The sequence below is a fragment of the Melitaea cinxia genome, chromosome 11 (genome assembly GCF_905220565.1).
Source record: "Melitaea cinxia chromosome 11, ilMelCinx1.1, whole genome shotgun sequence".
Lineage (NCBI taxonomy): Eukaryota > Metazoa > Arthropoda > Insecta > Lepidoptera > Nymphalidae > Melitaea > Melitaea cinxia.
The window spans coordinates 17,096,290-17,113,100 of record NC_059404.1 but is presented as its reverse complement, the minus strand read 5'-3'; the positions used below and the strand labels follow the sequence as shown (position 1 = coordinate 17,113,100).

At 34.3% G+C, this 16,811-nt stretch overlaps 1 protein-coding gene across 1 annotated transcript in view; it reads left to right on the top strand.

Annotated features, from left to right (window-relative positions):
* Positions 1–692: 692 nt before the first annotated feature.
* Positions 693–16,811, top strand: part of LOC123657663 (cadherin-89D) — a 34,142-nt gene continuing 18,023 nt past the window's right edge. The window contains exons 1-3 of the mRNA XM_045593184.1: positions 693–702; positions 3,238–3,337; positions 12,210–12,396. Coding sequence (XP_045449140.1) covers positions 693–702; positions 3,238–3,337; positions 12,210–12,396 — 297 coding nt within the window. The remainder of the gene's footprint in view (positions 703–3,237; positions 3,338–12,209; positions 12,397–16,811) is intronic.

The following is a 16,811-nucleotide window of genomic DNA, read 5'->3' as shown; positions in this document are numbered from 1 at the left end:
TGAAGTACTGGAAGAGTGAGAAAGATGGTGACTTCATCAGCCAAATAGTTAATACTAATTTTCTGATTGGTCAGTTGCTATTTTGTAATCTATTGGCAGGATTTTTATCCGATAAATATAATTATGTGTAAGTAGAGAGGTTTGTTTGATTATTGTGAGGCTAAGGTTGCTACTCGATAACTGAGTGTGATAAATTATTTAATGTGGTTAAAAGTGTGTATTGTGAATGAATACTATAACTATAGATTGAATACTTTAACTATAGATTTTGAGTGAAAAATGTTTCGTTGAGTGTTTTCAGTCATGTTCTACAAATGGTTGTTTCAATACTTTTTGGTAGAAAAGTGAAGGGAAAACTAGGATGGAAGGCCCTGGGAATACCCTCTGAGTATTCTTTGAAAAACGTTGAGTTGAATAACATCTTGTTACATCGGTGTTTTAGTTTTTTTAGGTGATTATTTTCTTATTTCTGATGATTCGCGACTTCTGTGGTAAAATTAGTATTCAGCAAACCCTTATCAAAAATAGAACATCTTGATCTAGAAGAAGAACATCTTGGCTAAAAAATCTACGCCAATAGTTTGGGAAAAGCACCCGTTCGTTATTCAGGGCTGCGTTATCAAGGATACAAGTTGCCAAAATGATCGCCGAACTTCGTGAGAAGATGGCACTTTAAGAAGAAGATATCAAAAATGGCTCAAGGCTCGTGCGCTGTCCGCTTTATTTCAGAATACTAAGTTTTGTCGTAGCTTTTCATACCCTCAACTGGATACAATTACTAAATGATTGAGTATTACTGTATAGCTATATATAATCTAAATATTAATACGCGAAGAAACAATTTTGTACCCCTTTTTCGAAAATTGCGCGGACGACGGAGGATGAAATTTCGCACACTTATAGTTTATATACAGAAGAAGTGCAGAATGATAATATTCTTTAAAAATTATGCATAAAAATATATTAAATAAATAAAAAAAATACACAAACACATGTATTTGTCACGTGCATATCTCTTTTGTTGATTGTCAAGTCTGTAGTTAAATTGAAAAATTAAAAGAAGGTTCTTTATTTTCATAATTTTTTGTTTTTTTTTTAATTTAAATTTTTAATTATGGGCGAATTTCGACCTCTGGGCGACCACTAGTTACATTAAATGATCCGTACGATGTCAAAATAGTTTAAAAAAATAGAAAACTAAAAATTTAATTTAACTTTCAATTTACCGAATCAAGTATTGAAAAAGTAACGAAAATAAGATAATAATAAAAACAACAAAGACAAGAGCAGAACGGTTAGATTTTACGGTGAATCTTCGAGTAATTTTTGCGGTAAAAAATTTCACGGTACATCAGCTTCATCAAATATTTGATTGAAAGTAAAAAGAACAGATCATTGGACCGTGACGCAACCGTAAATCACCAATGAGATGGCTATTATGCAACCGATTGTTATTTTTTTGTATTACTTACGTCCATTACGTTTTAGACTATATTTGGGTGTCTAAAATATTTTTGATAATTGATCACTTAGTATGAATTATGTAATCTACGCTTGAATGCACTTATAAATTAGAATATTTTTCGGTTCGTACATTTATACGATTAAATTTAATTTTAAAATTACATCCATCATCATCATCATCATTCCAGCCTATTGCAGTCCACTGCTGGACATAGGCCTCCACAAGTTCGCGCCAAAAATGAGCGAACTCATGTATTTTGCCCATAGTCACCACGCTGGGCAAGCGGGTTGGTGACCGCAAGGCTGGCTTTCTCGCACCGAAGACGCTGCTGCCCGTCTTCGGTCTGTCTGTTTGAAAGCCAGCAGTTGGATGGCTATCCCGCCATCGGTCGGCTTCCCAAGTTCCAAGGTGGTAGTGGAATCTTGTTATCCCTTAGTCGCCTCTTACGACACCCACGGGAAGAGAGGGGGTGGCTATATTCTTTGGCGCCGTAGCGTACATACTTTATAAAAAGTGATGGTTATTGATTTGAAATTTATTTTATTTATATTCATATGATTTTTTGTATTTTTGACCCTCAATATAGAATTTTTGCTATTTTGTAAGCCATTACAATATGTGCAGATGTGAATTAGAAATAATTATATTAAATACATAGGAAAAGATAAATCTTATATCTTATATAGACATGTCAGATTCATTTATCGATATGATACTGCGTACAGGATATACTGTAAGTTTTGTTACCCATTTATTGCTAGACTCATATCGACGCTGCTAATTATTGCTCACTTATCTCTGGGTCTCGGCGACCGCCCTCAGCGTTGACAAGGTTGAAACAGTGTCTGTATACTACGTTTCCTAAACACCTTTATTTTCGAGATAAGCTTTCTCAATCAAGACCAGGTTTCTCAACAATGCATGTTATCAATGAACGGTACTTTCAATTTGTTTCCCATGCATGAATTGTGGCAATATATCAAGCATGTTTTTACAGGGTCATATTGACAGTAACAAATAGAACACTTCTATTCAGAGAACTATTGTAATTGTATGATGTGACAAGAACTTTGTGTGGTTGTTGTTGCTAATTAGTTATATAGTTAAGATATTTGTATTATCCATACACACTATATTATGCTATTCTAATGTATGACCCATTTCTTAGATGGAGAAAGAGGCCTATGCTCAGTAGGGGGAATATTACAGGGCGAATCAATCCACCAAACAATCAATATATCATTTATCTATATCACTAGAAAAATAAGTTTTTTTTTTTTGTAAAAAGATTTTAATGTGACGTAGTGGTGTCATAATAATGCAACAACGCTTTAATCTATACAAATAAATAAAATTGGAGTGTCTGTTTGTAATATTAAAATAACCGCTTTTTACTTAATGCATATTAATGTGTACACGGTAAATATACCAAAAAAAAATTGTTATATTTTTTTTCTGTTTGTTCCAACTAATCACTGAAATAGCTGAACCGATTTTGATGGAACAATCACTGACAGATAGATGATGTAATAAAGAATAACTTAGGCTACTTTTATTTTAAATTTTTTCAATTTCAACAATCTCATTTATAACAGTATGGAAATTTATTTTTAAAAGTACAAACTTAAAAATACTCTTAAGCTACCTTAGTCTTGTGCGTGCTATAGATTGAAGTTGATTTATTTCAAAATGATAAAGCCTATAAATAAACTAGAATGCTCATTAAAAAGGCTATTCTCACTCGGATAATAAAGTAACTATTCTGTTAACAGGCTGCAACTTCTACCCGGCTGGCGAGTACCTCAAGTTCGTGAGGATACCGGAGAACCTCAGCGTTGGAGAAGAAGTCTTACAAGTTGAAGTCCATCCCAGGTAAGTTATCTAGCTATGTCATCGATTTATAATTGTATACTTTGTTGTATAAAATAATTTGTTAACTACTCATCCGATTAGTCTTAATCAATTCATGTGTGGCTATGGCATTAAGAATATAGCCACCCCATCTTATCCCGTGAGTGTCGTAAGAGGCGACTAAGGGATAACACAGTTCCACTACCACCTTCCAACTTATAAAGCAGACTGATGGCGGGATAAGTAATGATGATGAAGTGATCATTTATCCAATTGTATTTTTGATACTTCTACGTAAACACCCTTTCCTTAGCTTCGAAAATCAAATAAGTTTGTTAAGAAAAATATATAGGGAACCATATATCCTCACATGTGATCCACTAATACATTTTAATGTTAGGCTACTTTCCGCCACAACAAGTAATTATCCCTTTTTTTAGAGGTTAAATAAAACAGGATTTACTCAAAATCAATATTATCTATTCTTAAAAAAAACGGGCTATTATAGATTTATAAGCTATGACTTTTACCCTACATAGTACATCGGGACTCCAGGTAGTAAACGAATTCATGATTCATGGCACTGCTAACTGACTTGGCCAGTCAGCATACATAACAAAACTTTCAATTTAAAAAAGACGGTACATACTTTCACACTTGTTTCATTTTCCTTTTTTTTTATATCACTAGTTCGGCAAACAAGCGTACGGCTCACCTGATGGTAAGCGATTATCGTAGCTTATAGACGCCTGCAATACCAGAAGCATCGCAAGCGCGTTGCCGACCCAATCCCCAATCTCGGTCACCTTACTCACCAACAGGAACACAATATTGCTTGAAAGCAGTATTATTTAGCTGTGATCTCCTAAAAGAAAAAACTTATATTATATTTAGTAACTTGGCATTGGTTTCTTTGCAATTCCTGAAGTACGTAATAAGACACTCGGTCAATCTGAGTGCATATTTCTAATAGCGTCGCACAATGACGTTGCAATTTCGTTAATATTAGTTGTGTGTTCGATTTTATCCTTTAAATCTTTTATTTGTTATACGTATATTTTTCGAAAAGCCGAGTCGCGTAAAACACCAACTGTGTGTGTGCAAATAATTGTTACCAGTCAGGGTTTCTGTTCTTGGGGGCTTTCACGCCGTGCCTCGGAGAGAATGTAAAGCTTATGGTTACAGTTGTTACCATAGACTAAGATTCGATATCTTATATCTTCTTCTTCTTCTTCTTCTTCAGAATCTTAATCTCTACCGAGATCGGCTCGGTCAACTTTCTTTATAAGGTTTTGATTTCACCTTACGAATCTAATTGGAAAATTAAGTTAAAACGTGCAACTTATGTAATATTGTAGTTCTCAGTTGTTTTAACTTATTAATTATGCGTCATCTGAATCGAAAGTTAAATATTTATAATCAAGCCGTAAAACAGTGATGAAAACTTTCAATTAAATGATTACTATTAATAACTATAAAGTTAACTTTCCACGCGTTAGTTACGATTATGTTCGTTTTTACACATTTTTATTGACATTTATTTAAGACTAGCTGACCCGGCGAACTTCGTATCGCCTAACACAAACTTTATCGTATGGTATTAAAGTTCAAATTGACTTTTAAGTATTATCACAAATCTTTTGTATGGGAGTATAGAAACGTGTTGTTTTTAGACTTTTTCAGGAAATTTAAATTTTTTTTTTTTAGAATTTTTCTCTCCGTAAGAACCATCCTCGTACTTCAAGGAATATTTTAAAAAAAGAATTAGCGAAATCGGTCCAACCGTTCTCGAGTTTTGCGCTTAGCAACACAATCAGCGACTCATTTTTATATTATAGATTTAGAGTTACACTTGGTAGTGGTTACGTTAATTTCATTCAATATATTTTAGTTATGTTGTCATTAAAGCTATCTGACATATGATGGTATCCAACAGACAAAAAAATGAGATATGTCTATCTTTTTCATCTTCGAATTTCAAATATTTTTTGGGGATATTTCTATTAATTTGTATCTGTAAATCTAACACTTATTATTTGTGGATTAAGGCTTAGGCTCCGATAGCCTGCAATTTACATACATATTATATAAAATTTATTAGCTATCGTTGAAACAGGCCCTTAATAAAACGAAACTGTTAGTAAAATATCTTAAATATGACTTAGCTTGATTGATTGTTTAATTAGTGTTATGAAAAAAAAATGTGTTTAAACATTTGTACTTCTGTACGCGCGTTAAAAGTTATACTTCATTGGCTAGCTACCTTCACGTAACTACTCGTATTTTTTAGCAAGCTAACTTCAGGGTGTCGGTTTTTTTCGTGACGGTGTGCGCGCGCATCGTAAAAATTTACTTCACATCATTTTTCCCTGACATGCCAAATGAAGTGTAACTTCAAAAATATAGTTGTCAAAATCATCATCACGTAAATCGTGTCATAAAATTTTTATGACTTACAATTAGAAAACCAATGTCTAGAGAGTTTTAAGACCTTAAACTTTTTTTTGCTCGAAGTCTGACAATGAGGCATTTTCAGTACTTTTAAACGTGCTACATTCATATTATGCTGTATAATTATGATATAACTTTAGTTTTAGAAACATAAAGATCTCAAGATCATCAACTACATTAACATAAATGCAGTTATACCGCGTATCTCAATCTCGTCAAAATAAAATTTCATGATATCCATATCTAGGATCAGATGACGTAACATAGACCATAGCCATGAGAATGAGGACACGATCCCTCTGTCACGAAGTTGGTTAATTTCGAGACTATTTGGAAACCCCTTTTGTGCATTATGGGAAAATAGTTTGTACGTTTATGCAAAAATATTCGCAGTAGTAAAATGTGTAACAATGAGTGTTGCCTGTTTTATAATAGAATTTAAAAGATAATTAGTTTTTTAATTTTTACTGTCTAACTTATGAAGAACATAAGCTAAGGAAGCGCTTTTTAATAGAATTATTTTAAGACACCTCTTGAGGGCAATGAATAATTGACTTCAATCATCATTTTTCACACTTTTAATGAATATAATGAAACAACTTTTTTGGATTTTATCGTGGTTTATTGCCGTAATAGTGTTTTAGATGCCTGACCTTTCGGGTACTTTCCAGCCAATTAAATTCATACATTATGTTATAAATCAATAATAAATTAATTTCAAATTCAAGGAAAAAAGTTTAATTTGTAACTGGCAAACAGTAAGAAGTGGGTGTCGTAAGAGGCGACTAAGGGATAACACAGTTCCGCTACCACCTTGGAACTTAAAAAGCCGACCGGTGGCGGGATAACCATCCAACTACTGTCTTTGAAATATACAGGCCGAAGACGAGCAACAGCGTCTTCGGTGCGACAAAGCCAGCCCTGCGGTCACCAACCCGCCTGCCCAGCGTGGTGACTATGGACAAAACATATGAGTTGACGTTATTTTTGGCGTAAATTTGTGGAGGCCTATGTCCAGCAGTGGACTGTATAGGCTGTAATGATGATGATGATGATGATGAAACAGTAAGAAAGAAAAAAACGAGTACGCTTTAGTCCACACGACTGAAATAAAACTTAAACGAAACGTAACTCTCCCTCATTTTATCTTTACCAACTTTTATCTACCGCTTAACTTACGTTCACTTCGCCCGATTACACTTTTCATAACGCTTTCGTCGCACATTCACCAGCTTACTCCCCAAGCCAAGCGGGAAAAGAAGTTTTACTACAATAATAATTTACACATTTTTATTCAATAAATTGTACGCGTGTGTCAAACAGGTTGCGTTCGATAAGGTTTCCCGATAGTGTCCACAGTTACGCGGGGCTTGTAACGAAACTCTCGCCTCCACGTTCTGTTTAGCGCGTTAATACACGTTACACGATTACTGGTATATGTCAACCACATGATTGATTGTCTGGTTATTGTTACGATTTTTAACCGACTTCAAAAAAAGGAAGAGGTTACTCAATTCGACCGTATATATATATATATATATATATATATATATATATATATATTATGTATGTTCGGGGATAACTCCGTCATTTATGAACTGATTTTGATAATTCTTTTTTTGTTGGAAAGGAGATATCCCTAGTTTGGTACCATGATAAGGAAACCAGGATCTGATGATGGGATCTCAGAGAAATCAAAGGAAACTCTCAAAAATCCGCGTAACTTTTTACTGGGTGTACCGATTTTAATGATTTTTAATTTAATCAAAAGCCGATGTTTATCATGTGGTCACATTTAAATTTCATCGAGATCTGATTACAACTTATGGAGTAATCTTTGATAATGCGTATTTACTTGACAATTTTTTCGTCTACCTACGTTGTATTACTTGTCTATATAATTGAAGTCGGTTTTTCTTCATTTGCCTGCAAACTTATTTTGTATGTTATTTTAGAATTTACGACTGGGTGGAACGATTTCGATAAATATTTTTTATCGAAAGGTGGTGCGTGTCATGTGGTCCCATTTAAATTTAATCGAGTTCTGACAAGTACTCTTTGAGTCATTTCTAATAATGCATTTTTGAGTAGGTACATAAAAGTGGCAGGTTAATACCTAAAATATTGTCGATGTTGCTTTGGAGGTACTGAAATGAAAATATCTAAACACTATAGCCCACGAATGGAATCCTGTATCCACATAGAAACATAACACACAAAACACCCGACTTAGCCACAAAATTATCTATAGATAAGAAAATGAATCAATAAAATGTTCAGAAATTATGAATAAATGAATAATGAGTAATCAAAGAGTTTGTAAGGGAACCGTCAGCGTCGGACCACGTCCTAGTTTTACTAGGCAATAGGACTGTTGATCTGTAGTTTGTAGGACAAATCGTCTGTGGTATTAATATAATTATAATGCACGTTTAACAAAAGAAATGGGTATTTTGAGTCCGTGGGTGTAAATTAAAAAAAAAAAAAAAAAAAAAAAAAAAAAAAAAACATACAAAAAAAACGAAAAAAAACACATAATTTTATTATATATTTTATATATATCGAGTCCGCTGTTTACCTAACAGCCAGTTTAACTTCTGCACCGACCTGTAGTTGAAAACGCAATGTCATAAACAAAAGTAACGCGTCCTAATTACTCTTTAACGTGCAATGAGCACGCGCGGTAACGTTTATTATCTAATTAGTGGATCGCAACTGACACCTCGTTGTGTTTTATATACTTAACAGATAATATAAAAACGGCACGAAGTTACAACGCCACAGGTAATAAAAAATATATATTACATGTAAACTAGTTGACTCGGCAAACGTTGTCTTGCCGCTAAAGGCTATTTAAAAATAAGGGTTGGTGGTAGTTTTTTCAACGCCAAATCATAATAAAATAAAAAATAAATAATTTATAAAATTAAAAAAAAATTAGGGGTGGACTACCCTTAGCAGGTATTTTATATTTCTTTTACTGTATACATACATAGCTTTTAAGAATCGTTTGCACAAATACTACTTAACTCTTACATAGTTTTAATTATGTATATGTTTCTATTGGTATATTGTTTTTATTTGTATGTTTGTATAAATATAGTGTGTATGTGTTTACATATGTGTTTATATGTTTATGTAGATATATACCGTTTAAATGTATTGTAATTAATTTAATTATGTGTAATAAACTTGCGTTGTTGATTGCGCACTACTACCGACATATTTTTCTTATACTACTTTTATTAAAGGTTGCCTGGAAGAGATCGCTTTAAGCGATAAGGCCGCCTTTGCATAAATTACTTTTTTTGTATCTAATCGTTCTAAAATGTATCTTCTTTTTTGTGTGTGCAATAAAGTTTAATAAATAAAAAATAAATAAATAGCTATTTAATCGGGTCAGTATTATCGGCTAAAATGTAGCAAATTATCAAAATTCACGAAAATGTTTTTTATCGCTTAGTTTCGTCAATCTACTTATAACTTACCAATTTGTATAGATTTTTGTAAACAACTATGTCGGAAAACAAACGTACGGCTACCCGGTTACCATAGCAACCGCCTTTTTTTGTTGACCCACAGAAAATCCCTAACGGATGCCTGATGCGGTATGTCTGATTCTCTGGGGTGTTCGTTTGCTCGCCTGGGGTGGGATCACAGGGACGCTAAGCACTTCCGCCATCCCGCCGGTGTTTCCCAATTAGGGTCCATCACCCAAAGCGACCTCCAAGACCATAGCAACCGCCTGCAATACTAGAAGCATCGTAAGCGCTTTGCCGACCTTACTACCCTCCCTAAGAGCTCTGGCCAACTAACTACAGGAACACAACACTGTTTAGCTGTGATCTTCTGTAAGGTTAAGGTACTTTCAAAATGAGGTTGCTCCAGATTTTGCCAGAATGTGCCAAACCTTCATTAAATATTTTTTATTGATTCACATAACTAGTGAGATCAAAGCTTCTCGTATTAAATACATGTTAGTGTCAAACATTAGTAACCTCAATAAAAATGAAATTTAATTTCCATAATATGTTTTACAGCTTCTGTAATTTACTCTGTAAGAGAAAATATTTCTGACCCGTCAGTCTGACATTTGTAAAGTGGTCGTGATACAATACCAACAAAAGATATTGTCCAATTTTCCTCTCACGGGTTTATTATAATGACACACTTGTTGCTCAACGCGGTGAGAGTAAGAGTGCGATAGTTATATTCGTGTGTTACATACTTAAGATTTAACACAAACGAGCGATTTTTAAAACGCTGAAAAAACGATGGGCTAATAAACGATGTAATTTGGTTTAAATTTTATATTACAAAAAAAAAAAATTGTGGCTCGCTTCAACAAAGTTAAAACTTATTAAATATTTGTTCTATATGTTGTATTGTTCATTATTTTATACACAAAAAAAATTGCAGATATAAAGAGCGGAGAAAAGAGATTATTTTCTCACCGGAGGTATCTGAACCGATTTTTTTGTAGAGACTTAGACATTTTTTTTATTAGTAATATTTTAATAGTATTAAGTATGTCATAAAACAGTCATTCAGTCAGTTTAGCCTATTGCAATCCACTGCTGGACATAGGCCTCGCCAAATTCGCGCCACACATTCCAGTTTTCCACAATTCTCATCCAGCCTACACCGGCAATTTTACGTAGATCGTCGGCCCAACGGACCGGAGGACGTCCTACACTGCGTTTGCCAAGACGCGGTCTCCACTCCAGGACCCGTCTGCTCCAACGGCCATCGGTCCTGCGACACACACGACCAGCCCACTGCCACTTCAACTTGCTAATTCTGTGGGCTATGTCGGTTACTTTGTCATGTCAAAAATAAAAAGTACAAAAAAACGCCACGTTTCAAACGCCCGTCTACAAAGCATAACTTTTAACATTTGACATGTTGTTACTAGAATATGACTCTGCATTAAAACCATTAGGTAATACGAATACAAGCATAAGAGCTCTTAAAAATGTCTTGAGCATCATATTACTTCTTAATTGACAAATTACGTAAGTTTAAGTATTCAAGCCCTTATTTGCAAAGATCTTAAATACATGGTTCCTGTCACTACATATTATAAAACAAAATCCTGCGGTGCGTCTGTCAAATATCCATAAACTCAAAAAATGGCTAGAGAGATTTTTAAACTAATATACGTTTCGATGGTTTTGGTGCAAAATTTTATTAAGGTTTTGGGTAAACTGCTTGAAATATGACGATAATTGTTAAAGAAGTCGAAGTAAATTAAATCGCTTGGGAATTTTCATCGAAAACGCTAACTAATAAATTTGCGATTTGAAAAGTGTAACAAATTATTGAAGGCTTGCTTACGATGCATATTCAAATTTATAAAGGAAAGTTCACGTACAATGTGGAAGGTACGGGATTAAAAAGTTATTTATCTACTTAAACACATTAATTATTAAGTACAATATATATCATTCACATTGAAATAATCCACTATCAAATTAAAATAAATATCCTTAACATTTAATACCAAATAAAATTACGCAGGCCCTCTGTTGATAAAACAATAATAACACCGAGAAGTACCCTTTGCTTTTACTAACTGTAAGATGAATGAATAACAGATTACCCGCCAAAAGCCGAAGCCAATCGCTAGTGTCGAATAAAATAAATAGATGGTGTTCGTGTCTGAAAATTGTATAATTGAATATTTAGTCTCAGCGCCATCTAGCAGCTTTTCTCGAAACTTAGTAGTCAAGTTTTAATTTACGTTAATACTTTTGACTGCCATAACGGAGAACGTTCTTGTAACTGTAGATGGCACTAGTTTTTAAAGCAATTTTTTTTAAGGTACAAGGCTTTATCTTTTTATTCAATTTTGTGTATAAAAATGTATATAATAATAGGTGTTATATGTATTGTCATTAGCAATATGGTTTTCATACGCACTTTACTATTGTCTATTTTTTTTTTCCTTTTTCATAGTTATTTTTAAAGTCCCGTATTCACTCAACTAATGGGGATATAGTTCTAGTTATTGAACTAGAATTGTAATGACACTTGTTATGAAATGAAATGACAATGTTGATTATAATAATCGCTGTCGAAACAATATCAAATGGTAAAAAGTGGTGGTTGAATATTTTTTTTCCATCGTAGTGCGTTATAATTTTATACATATTCTATTTTGGTAGGGCACAGTAGAACTAAGAAAGTACCGCAACCTACCAAATAATACCATTTTCAAGTCTTATTGTGTTCCTTTAGTGTGTAAGGTTATAGGTATTAAGTATAGCTCGTGAAGAAGATCGGAGATAGGGACGGCAACGCGCTTGTAATGCTCCCCCTGTTGCAGGTTTTCTCAGCCTAGGGTTACTACTTACCTGCTATGGATGGCCAACTTACCTCCCAAGTGGTAAAATAAAATGTGGATATCCCTTACTTAATACATTATTTCCATCAATTTCAGAAAGAACCTGGTCATCCAATCCGTCGACCGGGAGGATGACGCAAATCTCTTCACGTACAGAGACGTGAACCGAACCCACGTGTCAGTGGTTCTGGCACAGAGCGTCGATGATTTAGTGGACAACGATTCTCCGCAGAACGTCGTGAAGTTCAGGATGGGCTGTGACTTTGATACTGGAGATGATCTTGTAAGTAGTTTTATTAGCTGGCTTTATTTTATCGGGTTAGGTAAATGTTTAAGCTGTAAAAAATGCGTTCCATTACTACTAATGCTATGGTTTATTAGTAAAACATTAAAAACAATTATGGTGAGTAATTAAGTATCCCGTTTAACACATAAGTTTGTTTTTGATAACTTATTCAAATGCGTGTTATCTTTAACTAAGGAAATGTTATATATTTCACGCTTCTAATTATTCTCCATTAGGAGTTTCTGGGAAGTGATTTTGTTTTTTGAACCAATGAACAAGATAATAACATAATAAAAATTAGCTTCCAGATTCTTGCTAAACTTCTATTTGATAGAAAAAAATTAAGATTCTTCTTACATATTACATAATTTAATTTAATTCTGCCGTTATAAAAAAGATCGTAAAACATATGTCCCGATAAGAGGATACAAACATACAAAGCCTATGACAAAGCATAATATATACAAATAAATAAAATTGGAGTGATCTATATCTACAAAGAAATAAAGTTGGAGTGTCTGTTTCTAATATTACAATAACCGCTTTATACTAAATGCATATGGATGTTTACATGGTACATATAGCAAAATAACATTTTTTTACAATTTTTGTCTGTCTATCTGTTTGTTCCGGCTAATCTCTGAAACGGCAGAACCGATGTTGAGGGGACTTTCACTGACAGCAAGCTGATGTAATGAGGAGTAACTTTGGCTACTTTTATTTTAGTTTTTTGTATAACTGCAAACTGACTTACTTTACTTTTACTGAGGTAGGGATTACACAGCAGGAATTTCCTGCTAAAAATATGGAGCAACCCGACTCTGGTAGTACCTCGACCTTGCAGAAGATCACAGCAAAATAATACTGTTTTCAAGCAGTATTGTGTTCCTGTTGGTGAGTAAGGTGACCAGAGCTCCTGGGGGGATTGGGGATTGGGTCGACAACGCGCTTGCGATGCTTCTGGTGTTGCACACGTCTATAAGCTACGGTAATCGCTTACCATCAGGTGAGCCGTACGCTTGTTTGCCGACCTAGTGACATAAAAAAAAACAATAACGTTTTTGTTAAATTCCACGCGGACGAAGTCGCGGGCACAGCTAGTCAACTTAATAACCTTACCTTATAGACTTAAAACCAAATGAATTAGTTTCGTTAAGTTTTCCGTGTTTTCTAATTCATACACATTTCCATTGCGGAATAAATAATAAACTTTTATTTCCTGTCAGTAATAATACGAATTCTTTAAAAATCTGACACTTTTCCGCCTGTTCAGTCATCTGTGAATAAACTTTAAAAGGATATTTATCGGTTTCACATTTCCTGGTACTTCGAAGTAACAACAGTTTAAATGTCAAATATACAATACTAGCTGACTCGGCAAACGTTGTCTTGCCGCTAAACGCTATTTAAAAATAGGGGTTGGTGGTAGAAGGGTGAACATTTAGGGTTGTATGTATTTTTCAACGCCAAATCATAATAAAATAATAAATAAATCATTTATCTAAAAATTAAAAAAAAATATTTAGGGGTGGACTACCTTTAACATTTAGGGGGATGAAAAATACATGTTGTTCCATTCTCCGACCTACTCAATATGCACACAAAATTTCATGAGGTTCGGTCAAGTCGTTTCGGAGGAGTTTAACTACAAACACCGCGACACGAGAATTTTATATATTAGATTGTCTTTTATAGTACGACTTTCTGAACGTATGATGTCATTGAACTTTTTCAAAATAGTTTCAGTTATTAGTGTATATCTTTTATTTATGTAAGTTTTTGATTGGTCTATGTTTAAGATGGATGCATGATATTGTCTGTTGGGCTCTTTATAATATCCCACTGTTGGGAATAGGCTTCTTTCTCCGTATAGGAGAAGGATTAAGGATAACTGAGGTAGGGCACAGCAGGAATTTCCTGCTCAAAATATGGAGCAGTCCGACTGGGGAAGTACCTCGATCTTACAGAAGATCACAGCTAAATAATACTGTTTTCAAGCAGTATTGTGTTCCTGTTGGTGAGTAAGGTGACCAGAGCTCCTGGGGGGGATTGCCGACCTAGTGATATAAAAAAAAAACAAAGGATTGGAGCTTAATCTACCACGTTGCTTCACTAACGGGATGGCGGATATGTTCCCTACTATGAGTAACGATCGTTATCAGGTTTATGATGACAACCGGGTCCGGCTTAACGTGCTCTCCGAGACACGGTGGGGACCATAATGACATATATCCAAACCGGAAAGAAATATTTGTACAAATACAAATATCTATCCCGAGCGGGAACCAAACCCGCAAACCGTCATTATTATAGGCTACTCCAACCACTACACCAGGGCGGTTATTGGTTCCTACTAAGTTTCTACTATTGTAAAATTTAATTGGTTGAATTGATTGATTGTAGCCAATTAATGATGACCAATTTTATGTTCTAATTAATATTGAAAACCAGAATGTGGCATGTATGTATATAAACGTCGTCCATATTAGTTGACTAATTCTAGCGTGATCGGGTAAAGTTCGTCCAAAGCCTAGCTTTAAACATTTATAATCAAACAGAAATCAAATCGATTGCCGCATAAGACAAACATTTGTATTGGCCATACAGGTGTTTGCCGTGGTCTGGGTGTTTGTGTAGTCTTTGTGGGTCTCCCCACCGTGCCTCGGAGAGCACGTTAAGCCGTCGGTCCCGATAGTTATCATGTACACCTGATAGCCATCGTTACTCATAGTAGGGAATATATCCGCCAACCCGCATTGGAACAGCGTGGTGGATTAAGCTCTGATCCTTCTCCTACATGGGGAAAGAGGCCTATGCCCATTAGTGGGATATTACAGGCTAAGGCGAGAAATTAAAAAAAATCGTGTACGATGAGATCCCATTCTAAATATGCGAAATATCGTTAAATTAAATAAAAATTGTGAATAGCATACAGGAAACGAAAAATCTTTAAAAATATAACGAAACCAATAAGGTTTATGTTGCTTTTACAACTTGAGGCGTAAGATGTATAAAAACGCCTTTAAGATGAAGTTCAACGAACCTAAGGACGGGAACCCCGTGGATCATTTTCATGGATTTAAGTTTTCTAGATAAGTCTTGGTACGGTTGTTCTACTCATTATCTGTTGGCAGTGATAATAAAATAAGTGTCTGGTACAGCGCCCTCTACCTCTTCTAAACTCTATGTTTCTAGCATCTGTGCTCTAATTAAACGTATTTTTTAATAACCGGCATCAGTGTAACGGTACTGAGTGTATGATTGCAGAGTAATGATCACGACACAAAGTTGATGAGAAAATAATTGAAGTAAGACTTCTTTAAGCACGCTTGACTGACACGCGTGATGAGAGCGTTACGAAAAGTGTGACCAGGTAAGCCGAACGGACGTTGAGAGGGAGATAGAAGTTAGTGAAGAGAAGTGAGAGAGAGACAAAGAGAGAGAGTTACGTTTCGTTAGTTTTACTGTACTCGTGTGGTCTAAGGCACACTTTTTTTTTTAATTTATGATAAGAGAGATGGTGAGTAAATGATTAAAGTTAGAATAAATAAAGAAAATAAATGTAACGCTAACAGCTGATGCGTAGGTCCAACAGTTTTGCTGCAGGCGTGCTTCAGATACATATATGTATATACCAATTTATATTTAGTAAATGTTTGGCAGTATTAACTGAATTATGTTTAGCAATCACTACATAGTATAAAGTCGCTTTCTCTGTCCCTATGTATGATTAAATCTTTAAAACTACGCAACGGATTTTGATGCGATTTTTTTAATAGATAGATTGATTGAAGAGGAAAGTTTATATGTATAATACATGCATAATATAATAGAGGAACACTGATAGTTTTTGCAACCGAGCGAAGCCGGGGCGGATTGCTAGTATATTATATATTAAAACAGAGTTTAATTTTTTTTAAAGGCAGTAACTGCGGAGGTTTTTGTTGATTCTTCTCGTCGGAATATACATTCCGAATCGGTGATAACTTTACTTTTAACTATACTTAAAAATTTAATTGGTAAGATCATTATTAGAAGGTGCTTTTGAAGTCAATTCGAATAAAGTTTTTTTATCTAATTCTTATTTCTCATAACTCATCCAGTATGACTATCTCCGTAACCAGACTCACTCACCGTATGTTTACGTAAATACTCCACCTATTTGCATAATTGCTCTTAAAACAGCCGTTATGACTTAGGAAACAAAGTGTCGGAGTAATTAATTATATTATGATTGAGAGACAGCTTAGTTTCGCTATCTTTAAATAATTTTAATTTAGATTATGAGTTATAGAAAATCTCTGTAACGTTTAAGTTGTAATTAGTTTTGAAAGAAAACTTTCTTAATTAAATATGATAAGAGTAATTATGTTCATTAAATAGTTAAGAATGATTTTGAGGACTGTGTGGCT